The sequence below is a fragment of the Gouania willdenowi genome, chromosome 21 (assembly GCF_900634775.1).
Source record: "Gouania willdenowi chromosome 21, fGouWil2.1, whole genome shotgun sequence".
Lineage (NCBI taxonomy): Eukaryota > Metazoa > Chordata > Actinopteri > Blenniiformes > Gobiesocidae > Gouania > Gouania willdenowi.
Genome location: NC_041064.1, coordinates 10,697,737 through 10,714,248, shown reverse-complemented (window position 1 = coordinate 10,714,248; position 16,512 = coordinate 10,697,737). Strand labels below are relative to the sequence as shown.

At 37.1% G+C, this 16,512-nt stretch overlaps 1 protein-coding gene across 2 annotated transcripts; it reads left to right on the top strand.

The window, feature by feature from the left end:
- Positions 1-2,857: 2,857 nt before the first annotated feature.
- LOC114455269 (thioredoxin domain-containing protein 3 homolog) lies at positions 2,858-16,402 on the top strand. Of its 2 annotated transcripts, XM_028436396.1 has the most exons (17): positions 2,858-3,044; positions 3,143-3,200; positions 3,464-3,567; positions 5,118-5,189; positions 6,907-7,023; positions 7,715-7,799; positions 7,960-8,042; positions 8,141-8,233; positions 9,321-9,475; positions 9,895-10,091; positions 11,445-11,589; positions 11,669-11,776; positions 11,982-12,133; positions 12,227-12,371; positions 13,705-13,967; positions 14,050-14,142; positions 16,147-16,402. In XM_028436396.1, the coding sequence occupies exons 1-17, from the start codon at positions 3,012-3,014 to the stop codon at positions 16,212-16,214; spliced, it is 1,971 nt and encodes a 656-aa protein (XP_028292197.1). In that variant the 5' UTR covers positions 2,858-3,011; the 3' UTR covers positions 16,215-16,402. The 2 variants fall into 2 exon arrangements, with proteins under 2 accessions (XP_028292197.1, XP_028292198.1); XM_028436397.1 differs by lacking the exon at positions 3,464-3,567 and having other exon boundaries at positions 3,034-3,044.
- Positions 16,403-16,512: the final 110 nt, after the last annotated feature.

Sequence of the window (16,512 nt, the reverse complement as noted above, 5' to 3'; positions counted from 1 at the left end):
AGAAACTTCAATGAAAACATTTAAAATTTGAGCTCTTGTAAATGTTTATTTTCAGTTTAAAATTACAATCATAAGAATGATGATGAAAATGATCTTGATAGAGCATAAACTGTAAATGAAAGGGTCAGTCTTGGTCCCACACCAGGAAGGAGATGAGCAGAATTTATAAAAACGATTGAAATGAAATGTATTCAGGAGGCACTAAATACTGTTTTATTACATTTACTGTATTTACAAAATGAGATTCTTTAAAATTTGTGTTTTCACTCACTCAGAATGTCGGGGTACTTGGTTTCAGAAAAAAGCGAAAGAGGGTACTTGAGCCAAAAAAGTTGGAGAACCACCAATTTAGACCATTGTTATTTATAAAAGCTGTGTTGGTTTGATTGAATTGGATTTATTGCACTTGTGGTTTTATCATATTGTCCTAATTGTACTTTATTTACTTTGTCAATGGTTTTGTCCTGTTTTCCTATCTTGTATTTCTCATTTGTTTACCATGACTGCAGATGTAAATTTGCTGTCAGCCAACTCTGGTAGTTGTGTGGTTGCACAATGGACTTCACCTTGTAGGTGTATGCACTCAAACGGAGAAAATGCTAAAACTGAACGTGTGAAAGTGAGTTGGATTAAGTCCCAGTGTATCAGTAAAGCTCTAAAGCTGAGTCTAATTATGCAACTGCAGTATCTGTTGATCGCTCCATCTTGACTGGTTATAAGACACACGTTATTTCATTTTGAACCAGATCCTTTTCTGTAATAAATTTGTTGCGAGGATTTGTTAAAATAGCCATAATTGCTAAACCTCTTATTGCACCACACCATAAATACAACCTCTTATTAGTCATGCTTGGCAGGACAACCCATCCTCTTTAGGGAATAGATTTCTAAATAGTATGACTAGTACAGTGCCCGTTGGAAGTATGTATTCATATACTGAGAGCGTAAGAAGAGTTAGCAATTATGGCCAAATTAGTGTGTGTTTGAAGGTTGGATGTACAAAGAGGTGTACATACTCTGTACTCTGTAGTGTTATAAAGGGGTTTCATTTGCGGGTGCAAAGTAAAATAGCGAGTGCAATTTTTATTTATTCCAATATTTATTTGCAGTGAATTTAATTCTATGGGACATGCGCATGATAAATTGGTACATAAAGTTTGCTCCAATGTTCGCTGGACTTAAGCAAATAGATAATTAATGTCCCAGAGCATCCCCTGTCCTTAGACCCTCCTTTGGCAAGGAAAAACTCAGAAAAGACAGTGGGAAAATTAATTACCGGTACACACAAACATGTCATGTACATCCAACATACTACCATAGAGAAAAGACACCAAAGGTGCCCCTCTGCAGATTCTTCTCATATTCTGCCTGTGGTGCCAATGGAGCGCGGAATGTAACGGCCTCACGCGCTTCCCCACATGCTTTTGTTTTGCTTTTCCTTATTTACGTAAGGTGTGCATTAGGTTATAAACACGCAGTGAAAATATCAGCCCTGTGTATTATAGTAGTAGTAGTACTAGTAGTGGTCCAGGGGTCTCAAGTTTTGAACTCAGTTCAGAGTGAGACTTTGGCTGCAGCGGCAATTTAGGTAGAATCTGATAAAAGACAAATTCGTACAAAAACCTATTTAGTTTGAATTTAACATTTCTTAGTGCAGGGGTGCTTATCGCCACACACACAAATATTAAAATTCTACACAAAGGGTCGCACTCTATTGGCTGATGAGAGTGCCTTTCACACTGACATCATCAGTTGGAACATTCTAATTGGAACTCTATTTAGAGTTCCACAGTGTAGATTGGTCAATACAAGATGGTTTTGAAATTGGTTTTGGAATAACCAAATTACTCCAAATTGGCGGATGCACACACTCGGGGTATTTGGAAGCCATTTACAAAGTTTCGGGTGGAACAGATACCGTGTCAGGGAGATATTCGCCACACACACACACACACACACAAGCACACACACAAGCACACATTTGCAAAAAATGACTATAATGTGTATATTGTATTTTGTGGGTCTATGTGTGGGCTTTTCTGTGAACTTTGCAAAGTGTTAATCAAAAAATTAGAAATACATTAATTTAAAAATGTATAAATATAGATAATAAAAATATTAAAGAGCATTTTTTAATGGTTTTTATCCATGAAGATATATAGATAGAATGAACTTCACTGACTGTTAATTACCTGTGCAAGGACATTTTTTAACAAAATCCACAGGTTTCAAATTTAACAGAACGATCAATGTAATGCAGAACAGAGTCTGAAAGCATCATGTAGAAAGTAAATAAGGATTATAAAGTAGTACAAAAAATAAAATAGAATTAAATCATACAAAAACCCTGTAATGTATTGATTTCCTAATGTACAGACATAGATGAGAAATGCACATTTTGTGGTAATGAAACAATTCTACATCTGTTTTACCACTTAATAGAATTTAACAATTAAATGACCACTTTAAGCTTTATGAAAAACAAAACACACAAACTCGGATAAATATTATGTAAAATTGTATGCACTTTTCTCATTTTATTTGAAAAACAAAATTGAAAAGTGCATAATCAAACTTTCTTCCACCATATATTATTTATTATTATTATTATTATTATATAAATTAGTGTCACACCTTTTAACTTTAAACAAGGAAATTCAGCATTGACTTTTTTACTGTACTTACTTGACTCACTTTAAGTCATTTAATTAGTTAAATTGTACCTAAAGGTTTAGCCTAGTCAGCGATTAGTCTGCGCATAGGAACAATGGCGGTGTAAACAAAGAAAGTGACGTCACTGAGAGCACTTGGTTACTGGAAAACAGCGTTACTTAGCAACCAAAAGGCAAAACAAGCCTTGGTTGGTCGTTTTTACGCCGTAGAACCTCAGCGTATTTTCATGACTAATATTAATTTGTTTTGTTTGTTTTTTTACAGGCATTTGCCTGTTCGACCTTTGTGATAATTATTTTTTATATATACGCCTACTGTAAATTATAAATAAGCGCTAAATGGCAAGCAAGAAGAAAGAGGCAAGCTTACAGGTTGGTCGAATATTTTACACTTTTTGTGAGGAAAAATAAGAGATTACATTTTTGTGTTTTTGTCACATACAAAAAATATGGAAATTAATCTTTTCCAGACATCAGTAACAACCCAGGAACAGTGGGAGGAAATGTTGGCCACCAAAGGGTTAACAGGTAAAAAAAACCTCAGTAGAAAAAAAAAATTACATTCACAGCAACAGTGAATAAATTAATGTTTGTCCTCGTGACATTTTCACATGTGATTTTAATGAGTGAACGACGTTTAATAAATAGTTTCATTGTGTTGTGCTGCCCCTCTCTGTTCAAATGCTGTACTGCAGAATAACTGTGTGTCTGCGCACACACACACACACACACACACACACACACACACACACACACACACACACACACACTGTGTGTCTGTCCCCCTGTAGTGGTGGATGTGTACCAACAGTGGTGTGGACCTTGCAGAGCTGTGGTCAGCCTTCTGAAAAAAATTAAGAATGAACTGGGTGATGATTTCCTGCATTTTGCCACAGTAAGTCCCTTAAAATCATTTAAAATATTGAGTACACACTAAACATTGATCTCCTTCTAATGCACGTGTCAAACTCAAGGCCCAGGCGCCAAATCTGGCCCTCGAGCGCAGGGGTCACCAACACGGTACCTGCGGTGCCCCGGGTAGCCCGCATGGACCATATGAGGGGCCCTCGTGAGCTCTAGTCACCAATGAGCTTCATCTAAAAATCTGATTTACTTTACAGAGTTAAACCTCACAAAGATAAATACATATGAGAGATAAATACTGCCGATAAAGTTGTATTATTAATCATTAAATTAACCATCTTTAAATGTCTATTTTCACTGAAACATTGTGACAAATGTTTTTAGGTGTTGCAGATCTGGTGTATGGTCAGTGGTATGTTATATATAATATGATATATATATATATATATATATATATATATAAGATATATTTTATAAAACACAAGGTGCTTTTCCTATAAAACTTAATGAAAATGAAACGATTGCACAAATTAGGAGAAATAAAGTGTTTCAAGTTGAAACCTCAACATTTCCTATCTTTATTATGTTATGGTTTCATTTATTCAAGAAATATACTTTGATCTCCTTACATGTTTTGACTGTCAACTGCCAGTCTTCTTCAGATGCATTTGCTTTGATGTGAAAAACAGTAATCTGAATCAATGAAACTATAACTATTATGGTTTCATTTAATTAGCGTCCCTGGCGCTACCCCCGGTGTGTAATATATTATTCAAAAATAACATTTCTGGAATTATTACGGGGAAGTCAAGGAAACATCAAAGCGATCAGCAGACGCCTCTGAAGAAGACTGGCAGTTGACTGTCAAAACATGTCAGGAGATCAAAGTAACTTTCCTAAAAAACTGTTTGAATAAATGAAACGTTAACATTATTTAAAAAGTTACATCTTACCCTCTAATTAAGGTGAAACTGTGAAAATGTAGTATTAAAGAAGTGCTTTTCTAAGTGGTAGCCCTCTAAACAGTACCTATGAAGTAGCTCATAGTTTCAGAAAGATTGGTGACCCCTGCTCTACAGCATCAAATTCGGCCCGCTTGAGAACGTAAAAATGATGGAAAAAAAAACATGAAACATTTAGTAAATTACCAACTAATTCAGTTGTAGATATATCAGTTCCTCCAAACACAAAAAGTCATTGAAAATCCACAATATTTGCAGAGCTCAGTTTTCCACTTCTTATATCACATGTCGGCAATTATTACAAGAATTTTACCCAAATTCCCCAAAATCAAGGAAATGAAAAGTGAAGATCCTGCTGGAACTGATATACTCACAAACTAAAAAAAAACTTTTAAAAAATCATTTATACGAGGTAGTGCTAACCCATCCTTCCATTTTTTGACCCGCTTGCTCCTTCTTTCAGGGTCACGGTGGGAAGTGCAAACCAGGGCACATTAATGTTGAATTTGCTATTTTTCCCACCAAAAATGTGTGGCCCACATAAGCTTAAACTGGCCCCTGTGTGTGTGTGTGTGTGTGTGTGTGTGTGTGTGTGTGTGTGTGTGTGTGTGTTTTAAAGGCTGAGGCAGACAGCATTGACGCTCTGGAACGGTATCGAGGAAAATGTGAGCCCACCTTCCTTTTCTATGGGGTAAGTGTTGCACACCACCGTTGTGCTAGTTCTCAAACTGGGGTACGAGGACCGACAGGACCACAACCCACAGTTCACAAAATATATATATATATATATAAAAAAAAAAAACTATTATACATGTTGTTCAATAAACAGTTGCATTATGGAGTGCTGCATGGGTTTTTTTCTTAAGTTTAAAGATGCTTGAAAAACTGTTGTATCTCTGGTGGTTTCCAGTTTGGGGATCCAACTTAAAAGCCGAAACATGTTGGCACATTTTTTTATAAGTTTGTAGCCCTCGTGAAAAAAAGCCTCAGATCTTCTCAAAACATATTCATCTCATATCAAATATCATTGATGTGTATAATTACATATGGGGACCAATGCAGCATGTGATATTTTGGGGCAACCGTAGCTCAGTGGTTTTATGTTATACAGTATATGAAACTAGTACAGGTATAGTTCATTTCTGCTACAAAGATCTTTAAAATTTAAGTTGAAATGTTCAGGGCTACAAGGGACCTGAATTCTAATTAGGAGGTGGAAGCCACAAAACTAGAAGGGAGGTGTTCACCATAAACATCTAATAAGCTCAACCATTCACATGTTGACAGTCAAATTCAGTTTTTAAAGAAGACCCACATATGGTGCAGAACCTTCTGAGTCCCATTCCCCACAGTGTCTGAACTGGGCGTGAACACCCTCTTTTCCAGTCCAGCTGATTGCTAATTGCTCACAGCCATGCTCAACAACTCTACAGGTGCGTAGCAGATCTCCATGATGGGCAGGATGAGCTGAGACCTGGCTGTAACATGAGCACTTTGACACTATGTATTCAATTCAATACAACTTTATTTATATAGCGCAAATAACAACAAAGTCATCTCTTCTAAATTGTTAAAGGACACTTTTCCCACTTTTACTGTAGCTCATACATGTGACAAAGTCAAGTCTCAGGGGCCAAATCTAACCCATCGGAGCAACTAAAAATGTACGTTAATTACGTAACCCCAACCATATTCCTTCATTTGTCATGTGCAGTGTTTTAATGCTGTTATTGTTGTTTTGTTTTTTAAGCTTCATTTTATTTTAATTTTTTTTCCTAATTTATGTCCATCCCACAGTCATATATTTGCACTATTATCATATGTTGGTATTTATTTTGTTCTTACTGTCTTCTATTCTATTTTGTTGTTGCTATATGTGAATTTCCCCTCTGTGGGAATCAATAAAGATCTATTCTCTTTTATAACTCAGTATGAAGTTGCAAATAACCAAGCTATTCCAAATTCACCTATTCTATACAATTTCACAATATTTGGAGAGGCTGCAGCAATTTTCCTGTTCTTTTATCACATTTTTAGTCAAAAATTGTGGAAGACCACAAAATCTTGAAGAGTTCCCTTAAAATTGCAAAAACTTGATCACAAAATCAAGGAATTTAGAAGTGAAGATCCCTTAAATACTGCACATATTATTTACCTGTATATTATTTATTCAGCAGGAACACTAATATTGTTACTGACATTTAGCGATTAATCTGTATAAGCATTTGTATATACATATATATATATATATATATATATATATATATTACCACGCTTGTGATTTTCATTTCCAGTCATATTCTAAATCACTATTGCAAAGTTCTAAATGCCACCACTTTCTAATTGTACTAAGGTGAGTAAAATTTACTTCTCAGGTGATTATCTTGGCATTATTTTGATTATTTCAGGGCGGGGAGCTTGTGGCTGTTCTGCGTGGGGCGAATGCCCCCATGTTGCAGAGGTTGATTGTAGATGAGTTGGGGAAAGAGAAGATGGTCCTGGAGCAAGGTGGTGAACGCAAAAGGGTGAGCAGCAAAAAAAATTAGCTATTTTTGTAATAAAAAATAAAATAAAAGTTATGTTTAGTTGAGGTTTTGTTAATTCAGACAAGGTTTTTCAGGAAATGTTTATCTCCTGACATGTTTCGACTGCTGCGATGGACTGGCTCCCTGTCCTGGCGCCCAGTGTGAGCGGGAGATAGGCACCGGCAGACCCCCGTGACCCTGAAAACAGGAACAAGCGTGTTTTGAAAATGGATGGATGGATTTTTCGACTGTCAATTGCCAGTCTTTGTCAGAGGAGTTCTGCTGATCGCCTTTGATGATTCCTTTGAAGTTTCACTTGACTTCCATGTTAGTTCCAGCGAGATTCATTTGGTCTTCTTATTGAACCGTATGTTCATTTGAGGTTTTGTTTACTTAGACAAGGTTTTTGGATTTTTTTTAACTCCTGACAGTCTACACTGTAGAATCTCACAGGAACTTATACATGAAAGTCAAGTTGAACTTCAAAGGAACCATCAAAGCCAATCAATCGAACTCCTCGGACGAAGACTGGCAGTTGACAGTCGGAAAATGTCAGGACATTAAAATTTCCTGAAAAACCTTGTCTGAATAAACAAAACCTCAACTTACCATACTGTTCAATAAGAAGTCAAAATTAATCTTGCTGGAACTAATCCATATGTTGTTACTTTTACTTTGTTGTCTCAATTAGTTTAAGGATGATGATTTGGTAGAGGATGAGAACAGCGAGGAGGAGGAGCCTTCTCAGCAGTCTGAGAGTGAAGAAAACATCAATGGTACAGAAAACAACAACAACAATTTATTTAAATATTAATTTAGGTATATGTATGCTTGGAGCATTAATTGCATTATTGTGGTACAAAACAATGTTAGGGTTAGTTTTGGGCCAATTATTTAAATTATTAATCATGGACTGTAATTTTCTTACTTCAACAGTCTCTACCACTAAATCCTACACGATTGCTATCATAAAACCAGATGCTGTTGCTCATGGGAAAACAAGTGACATCATTATGAAGGTACAAAACATGAATTCTGCTCACATACTAGGAAGGGCATCTCAAGGTTTTCCATTGCCATTATTTTCATTGTGTTTGGATCTCTCCCTCTCTCTTAGATTCAAGATGCTGGTTTTGAGATCATGGCTCATGAGGAACGCACGTTGACAGAGACTGAAGCCAGACACTTTTACCAACATAAAGAAACTGAGGTATATCATATTAGTTCAGTTAAAATGAGTTGAAAAGAAGAGCTTTAAAGACACAAACTGTTGTGGTCAGAGGTGAAAGTAACGGATTACAAGTAAGTACTCACGTTATTATAATTGAGCTGCTTTTATAGGTACTTGCAGTTTTTTGAGTATATTTCTAAAATCAGTAATCTTAGTTGTACTTCAGTACGTTTTAAAAGAAGTAAAGAAATGTGTTAGATTTTGACAACCAACCGTTCCTATGTAAATTACTTTCCATTTTAAAATAATCAACAGATATTGTGAAACTACATAAAATGAAATGACCAGACAACAATCTAATGCATCACATCACAGCCGACCAACTACATTAAATGCAATGCACCGCTCCAAAACAGCAGTGAATGTCGGTTATTTTCTCAGTTTTAGGGTTCATAAATGTAGCTATACTGTTTTTTTTTCATTTATAATTGAATTCTTTGGTGTGATTTTATTTTAAAAAGAATTGTACTTTTTAAAAAAAACTTTTATTTTATACAGATGCCTTTGTGAAAAATACATGACTGCATGCAAGGGAACCGTGGCAAGATTTATTACTAAAAATAAATGTGGGGAAATAAAAACAACTAATAATGTTTTACTTCAATTAACCTGCTTTTTACTTGTACTTGAGTATTTTATGTATGTAGGATATATCAGTACTCTTTGCTCCTCTGGTCGTGGTGATGGTGGTGTGTGTTCGTAAGGTTAGTTGAGGTTATTGACATTATGAGTCAACATACTACAAGAATAAAATCCCAACAAATGCAAAAATCATTTCTGTAATTCCTCACATCTAACTGCAATTCCTTCACTGACTCTGCTCAAAATAGAAGTGCTGCGTAAGCAGCTTTTTTGCCCGCTGTGCTGTTTGTGATCAGACCAACTAGCCAGAAATTCAGACTTCTATGTTTATTTTGTGCCTTGAAAATGTAAAAGGATTTAAACTCCACTATTCTAAATAAAGCTACAATTGATTAAGAATGTAGTGTTTTAGATTTTACATTCTCATTATTTAAAAAATACAATAAGTTTTGCTTTTGTCACTTTCTGTGATCTATCTTCAAAGGCACACTTTGATGACTTGGTGCAGTTCATGTCCAGCGGTCCCTCCTATATTCTAGTGCTCTCCCAGGTAGATGGATCAGATAATGTTGTGCCAGCATGGCGTGAGTTCATTGGCCCGGCAGACACTGAAGAAGCCAGGAGAGAAAAACCAGAGAGGTTAGTTCCTCGAGATCATCAAACCTTTGGAGCCACAGAGCCACTCGTGGCTGCTTTCATAGTTCCAGCAAGATTCACTTTTACATAATGCATTCAAGTTTTAAGTTGACATTAATGTCATTTTTGAATCCACATAAAAGTAAATATGAACGTAAAAACGTTGAATATAAATAGAACCTTTTTTAAAGTACATTTTTAAAACAATTCTAAAAATGTTCTTCATTGGGACACTCATATATCTCATTTGTATGAAACAAGGTGCATCATTCTGAGTGTAAAATGTGGGAAACGATATTGAGCAGCAGATTTTCCCTCGTTCCATCAGATACACCCAAACATTATGTTTTGCTCTGATTTAGCACCAGCCGAGCAACCATCTGCTCTCCTCTTCTTTCTCCCCCCACCCTTGCTTCCTGCAGCTTGCGGGCACAATATGGAACAAAGGCACTGTTCAACGCTGTGCACGGCAGTGAAGACAGCGACCAGGCCAGCAGGGAGCTCGCCTTCTTCTTCCCCAACTTTGGGACGGCCACAGCATTAAAGCAGGATGGTGAGGAAGTGCATGTGGAGAGGACACTGGCTCTGATCCGGCCTGACGTTGCCAGAGAGAACAGAGGTGGGTCTTCATCCAAATACACAAACACACACTCGCGTGTACTCAAACAGTGAGGTTTCAGAACAACATGGTGGAAGCAGATCTAGCATGCACACATTTACATTCCAACAATCTTCACTCTAACCCTAACCAAAGTATTCATTCTTCATATCTTCAGAACCCATGACTGCAATACCCAGAGGTGTGGACTCGAGTTAAATGACTTGGAATCGTGTCACAAATTTGATGTCTTTAAACTTACTCGACAAAATCACAAAGGACTTGCAACTTGACTTAGAGTTGAAAACAAATGACTCGTGACTTAATCCAGACTTGAGCTTGACTCGGGAAGACTTCTCTGACCTGCTGCTCCATTAACGCGACCAATGGCGACACAATTGCAACGACAGAATTCGGTTTTCTGTGCAACTGTGGAACAAGTTGATATATTAAACTTTTCCCAAATCCATTTGGAAGCACAGCACAAACATCCTTCTGTAATATGAATGGTTTTAAAGCCTCTTCTTGTTGAGGTTTCAACGACATATTGAGATCTTTTAAAACAGAGCAGAGCGCAGCTGCGAAGGTCTTCTCGGTGTTGGCCGCCATGTTTGTTTTGATACTGCTTGGTGCAGAAAGATTATTAGGAGAGGTTATTTCTGTATGGCAGAAACGGCTGTATTACCACACCCACTTTCGGTAACTTACTTGCAAGAAGTAAGAAAGTGGGTGTGACTTACCGCCAGGCTATGACTTCCTCTACTTCCATGATTAAGGATTTTATAAAATGCAATTCTTTGTAATGAGCAATAAGTTTGCTCAAACTCCCGCAGAACTGCACTCTGCCATCAGAAGGCAAACTGGACTTTGATTGACAGGTCCACCTTTAAACAAACTGACCGCTGATAACATCAAGCTAGGCTGACACGTGTGCACGCCAGCAGGAAAAAATGATTCCGAGAGTGATATCCTTTGGATTGAAATATTATACAGTGATTAATAATTGATTTAGAAAAAAAACATACCTCATTTACTTACCAATATGATTATTATTTGTTTGGTTAACAGAATAACTGTAAAAATAGATGCTGGGTTATTTTGTTTATAAAAGCATTATGTCAGATTTAATCACTATTGTTAGACAAATATGTTCTCTATTCAAGTAATTAATCGTTTATATCAGTTGAATAAACTTGCTCTGTAAAATTAGCCTAGCTGTAGTATATTCTGTACTTATGACTTGTTAAAGATGAGGACTTTTGTCTTGACTTGGACTTGAAAGGCCTTGACTTGAGACTTGAGAAGCAGTGACTTGTTCCCACCTCTGGCAATACCTTTGCTAAGTATTTAATTTAAATATGTTTTGTTCCATAGAGGAGATTCTAGCCCAGATTCACAAATCTGGCTTCACAGTAGCTCTCCAGAGAGAAGTGACGTTATCAGAGGAGCAGGTCAGACAGTTTTACTCCCAACATGTTGATGCAGAATATTTCCCTGCACTGCTTCAAAGTATGACCAGGTAACTCAACTGTACCTTATATTACTATCTGCACATGCAGATGTTTAGTTTACTCAGGTGCGTGCATGCTCATCCACAGTGGGCCCGTGCTAGCTTTAGCTCTAGCCAGAACTGGGGCCGTTCAACACTGGAGGAACATCCTCGGTCCTGCTGACATTAAAAAAGCCAACGAGGAGAATCCTGAATGGTGAGCGAAGTCATCTTCATGATCTTAATTAAAAAATATTGCTGTGGAGTAATTATCATTAGAACCACAATGGAGTCCTTGCAACTAATCAATGTGACAGCTTGTTTCAAAGAAGCTTGCTGTGCCTCTTTTGACCTCATTGGGAATGATTAATGAGATCCTACAAGTGCGCTGTAATGCAGACGTCTGCATCTCTCGTACTCAGTCTACGGGCACAGTTTACTGTGCAGGACAAGCCTATCAACCAGATTCATGGGAGTGCAAGTCTCCAAGAAGCAGAACAAGAGATCAACTTTTTCTTCCCAAAACAACAAACCCTGGCTGTGATCAAACCGGATGCAATGGAGGAACATAAAGGTTTTGACTGTTTATCATAGTTATTTCTTAATGCATTACTTTAAAGTTTAAAATGCTTGATTTTTACAATATTTCTGGTTGTTATCCTGGCAGAGGAGATTTTGGAAGCAATACGAGGCAGAGGTTTCTCTGTAACGCAACTCAAGGAGACGGAGCTGTCAAGGGAAATCGCTGAAGAGTTTTACAAAGAACATAAAGGAAAGCCTTTCTTCAGCCAGCTGGTGGATTTCATGTGTCGGTTCGTCTGTCCACAGACATAGTCACACAAGTCAAAAAAAAAAGGATGCACACACACCCTGATTTCTGTTATGTCATGCTTTATCAACATCTTAAGATATTTCTATGCCTCTGGCAAACAAAGATGAAGTCCAATCTTAGACTCATCTTCGGCTCCAATTACAACCTTGACTTAAGGAGGTCATAGTTTTAATTAATTGTCTGTTTAGCAGGATAACATCAAAAGTACCTATCGGATTTTAACTTAATTTGACCAAAAGTCAGACCTTACGCTGGGGTGTCAAACTCATTTTCGTTCAAGGGCCTAATACGGACCAGTTTAATCACAAGTGGGCTTTTTAGGCAGAAAAACTATCAATTTTAATATTAATGTGTCCAAGTTTGCACTTCCAGTTATAAATTAGACATACAGTAAGGAAGGCATCAACAATGTCTGAGCAATAAGTGTTTTGACCAATTTTTAGTTAATCTGGGGAGATTTTGTGGACCCCACGATTATGAAAAACAGGAACAAGCGGTTCCTTTAACAACAACTGAATTATTTGGTCATTTACACAATGATTCATGATTTCTCTGTCAGTTTTACTTTGTCCAGCTGGCCGAATCGGATGCTCTTCAGTGCAGGTTTTGACCCCAGGGCCTTGAGTTTGACACATTTACCTTACACCATGGAAGATTCTATTACATTTTGGAGAGGATCTGGATCAATATACTCACAAGATCAGTTTCAAAAATGGAAGTCCCTATCTTTCATCATTGGCGAAATTTCAAGAATGAATCTCTCATTTCGTAATAGACCGATCTCTATGAAATTTGTCAGATTGGTTCCTCAAATATCCCACCATATTAATCCGTATCGGATCCAGATTGTGAATTATATCATGATTCTTTGAAATAATGGGGGTTCCCATACATTTGGACCTACTTTATTGTTATTAATGAGGATATAAATGTCCTACAAGCCTGTAAATACCAGGATCATTTATCCAGATAACTGCCAACATCTGGCAAAGATATTGGTGAAAATAATTAACCAAAGGAGTGTGTTTGCCTTTGTCCCTGAGTGATAAACTGGGTGTACTCTGCCTTTTACCCTCAATAAACTGGGATCAGGAGAATCTTTCTCCATTTACACTAAAATACTAATTCATAATTAGTATTTTTTTTAAATTCTTTATAATTCACTTTTAAAACACAAACGTCTGAATAATGGGAATAAAAAATAAAATGTAGTTAATACAAAGACATGTTTGTGACCCTGAAATAGGACAAAACGGGTCAGAAAATGGATGGATGGATAGATTTGCTGTTTAAAATCCCTGTCATTTCTCCAGGGGACCTTGTGCAATGCTAGTCCTGACTAAGGAAAATGCAGTGGAGGAGTGGAGGACCATGATGGGCCCCACGGACCCTGAGAAGGCAAAGGAAACATCTCCACAGTCTCTAAGGGCCCGCTTTGCTGCAGACATCCTTCATAACTCAGTTCACGGCTCGTCCAATGAGCAGCACGCACGAGAGAAAATCTATTTCATCTTTGGGGACATCGGAACACCCACAGAGCTCAACAGTTGCAAAGAGACGGACCAAAGCACTTCAGGTAATCGTTAGACATTTTCTGCCTGCTTTGATCTCAACAATGTTAAGGCCAGGTTGTGTCATAATCATTCTTTTGAAACAAGTTTTAGAAACAAGGCAAGACAATTCAGCAAATGAAACCTCTGAAATGTCAAGATCATCAACAGAGAGCATGGCTAATGATCCCCTGAATAAAGGTACGCACTAACACGTTTTCTCTAGCATGATAGTGTCTATAAATCTATCAAAAAAACCCTCAATCAATTAACAGTCGACAGCTAATCCCACAAATTCCAAGAACAATATCAATACTTTTATAATCACTGTACATGTCATTGTAAATATCATTACACATCGACAAGTGCAGTAGTTTTTTGAATTCACATATCCATTACATTTTACATAGTATATATTTTTATCTGAATCAATATAAATTATGACTGTCCGTGTACAGTTGACTACATCGCTTTCAAACCATTATTTTTTACTTGTCAATATTTAAATAATCTTGAGCCAATGCAACAATAAAAGAGCGTCTATGTCTATAACACAAGTACTAATTATGATACCCAGTGTTTTCGTCACAGGAAATACTTTGTGTCGAACAACAGTGAAATTAAAAATAAAAAAGAAATAATATATATTTTAAAAGCATATTTATGTCTGTATTTGGAATCATGTAATCACATTTTAATAAGATTTTAAGGCCCACATGGCATTTCAGAATACCAACATGTAACATGTAACTTAAGTAAGAAGCTAATGTGATTTTCAGTTTTTTTTTTGATGATGAACACAAATACACAGCTCTCATTTTATTTGGCAGTTTAAAGGGTCAGTATTATGAAATAAATCACTTTATAATGGTTTTGCTACAGTGCTATACATCCCTTTAGTCTCATTCAGAGGGTCAAAGTGGAAAAAGTTCTGTTTCCTCCCTCCCTTGCAATTGCACATTTTGTAAAAAGGCAGCTCCAAACTTTTCTCGCGTTGTGATGTCACATCGCAGAAACTCCTCCTTCTGACAATCCTGGCTCCTCCTACCCTATAAGGATGTGAGCTCCTCCCTCTCAAACTACCTCACAGGTCAAACAAATACTGCTGTTTAATATAGGATGTACGTTTTAATTTATTGTTGTAAAGCTACATACACAAAATGTGTTCTCTGCCCATGGAGCAGTTCCACTTTTAGTATCTGTTACACCACCTCGTATAGCCATTGACATGATCTGACGTGTTTGTGACCTTGTGCGACGCAGTGGTTGGACAGAACAAATGACTATCACTTTAAATGAGCTATTCCTGTGGTTAGAAGAGAAGAAAGTGGCTTAGCAGCTTAACAGCTTAACACTCCGGTGAGTGTTTGAAACAGCTGACTGACGCCGCTGCTGCTGCTGCCACGCACGCAGATACACACACACCCCAAAGCAGCGCTGAGATGGACTCACATTCACAATAGCTGCTTCAATAGCCATGTGTTTTACTGTAATGTGTATTTTTTTTTGGCTGAAAACAATAACAGTGTGTGGATAGAAAAAGAAAATCGCTTTGGTGATCACTGATCTCCTCGCAACAGCGAGGCATGTAGTCTGCGTCTACAGACACGCCCACTCATACTTATGCATGAAGGCCCCAAAACAGCCTTTTTTTTTTTTTTAGAAGCGTCATTAAAGTGAGGGCTAAAATTCCAGAAAACAGGCGAGTTTGGGAAAATAAACCTCAAATACTATGTTTTTAAAAATGGAGATGGGTGAAAAATAACATAATACTGGAGCTTCAAGCATCAGTTTCTGTGCAGTGGTCAGGATGAGCTGCATATTTTTAGAATCACATCTAAAGTGAGACACAGTAGTTAGCACGGTAAGTTATATGACCACAAGACTCCCGACCAAGTAGGTTGTTTTGTCCGGAGTAGCATTTCAGAAAGCTTCCATGAACTGGAAGAGACAATTGTCTGAGATTAAGGAAAATTGCTGCCATTCATCCCTAACACAGTAACTCAGCTCTTACAACTTTAAACAGGCTCATATTATCAGGGCAGCAGTTTTAAGTGCTAATAGCAGCTCAAATGTGCAATAATTGTACACTGGTCAATTTGTTTGCGTCAAAATGGTCCGCCTCGTAGCTTTACTACTTAGTATTTTCCCCCCTAGGTCCAGACCATTGGATGTTTAATAACTGACTGCTCTTTTATATTACAGATGACCAACAGTCCATTTCCAGCATTCAACCAACAGAAGATGTTTGTGATCCAGAGGTTTCCAAATAACTCATTACACATCTTCACAACCACACAAAGCAGCAGCAGATTTCTGCTTGAATTCGCAGAGCCTGAACAGGACGATGAATGAATGTCAGATGAGAACATTTTTGATATTTTAGAAAAAATCTTAATCTACCAATTGGTACAAAGCAGAATAGTCTGATTTGTCTGAACAGAATAATAGGTGTGGTGAAATTGAGGGCAGCGTTTTGGCAAAGTTATGCAATTGTGATTAAAAATTTGTTCCTTGTTTTTTTTTTTTACCATTTTAAATTAAAAACAATAAATCACACTGCAGTTTGTG

Excerpts from the sequence above, each read along its gene's own strand:
- LOC114455269 (XM_028436396.1), top strand. The coding sequence starts at position 3,012 with ATGGCAAGCAAGAAGAAAGAGGCAAGCTTACAG. Across the intron at positions 11,777-11,981 it reads AACGAGGAGAATCCTGAATG|TCTACGGGCACAGTTTACTG; the intron begins GTGAGCGAAGTC and ends TCTCGTACTCAG. Across the intron at positions 14,143-16,146 it reads TAATGATCCCCTGAATAAAG|ATGACCAACAGTCCATTTCC; the intron begins GTACGCACTAAC and ends TTTATATTACAG.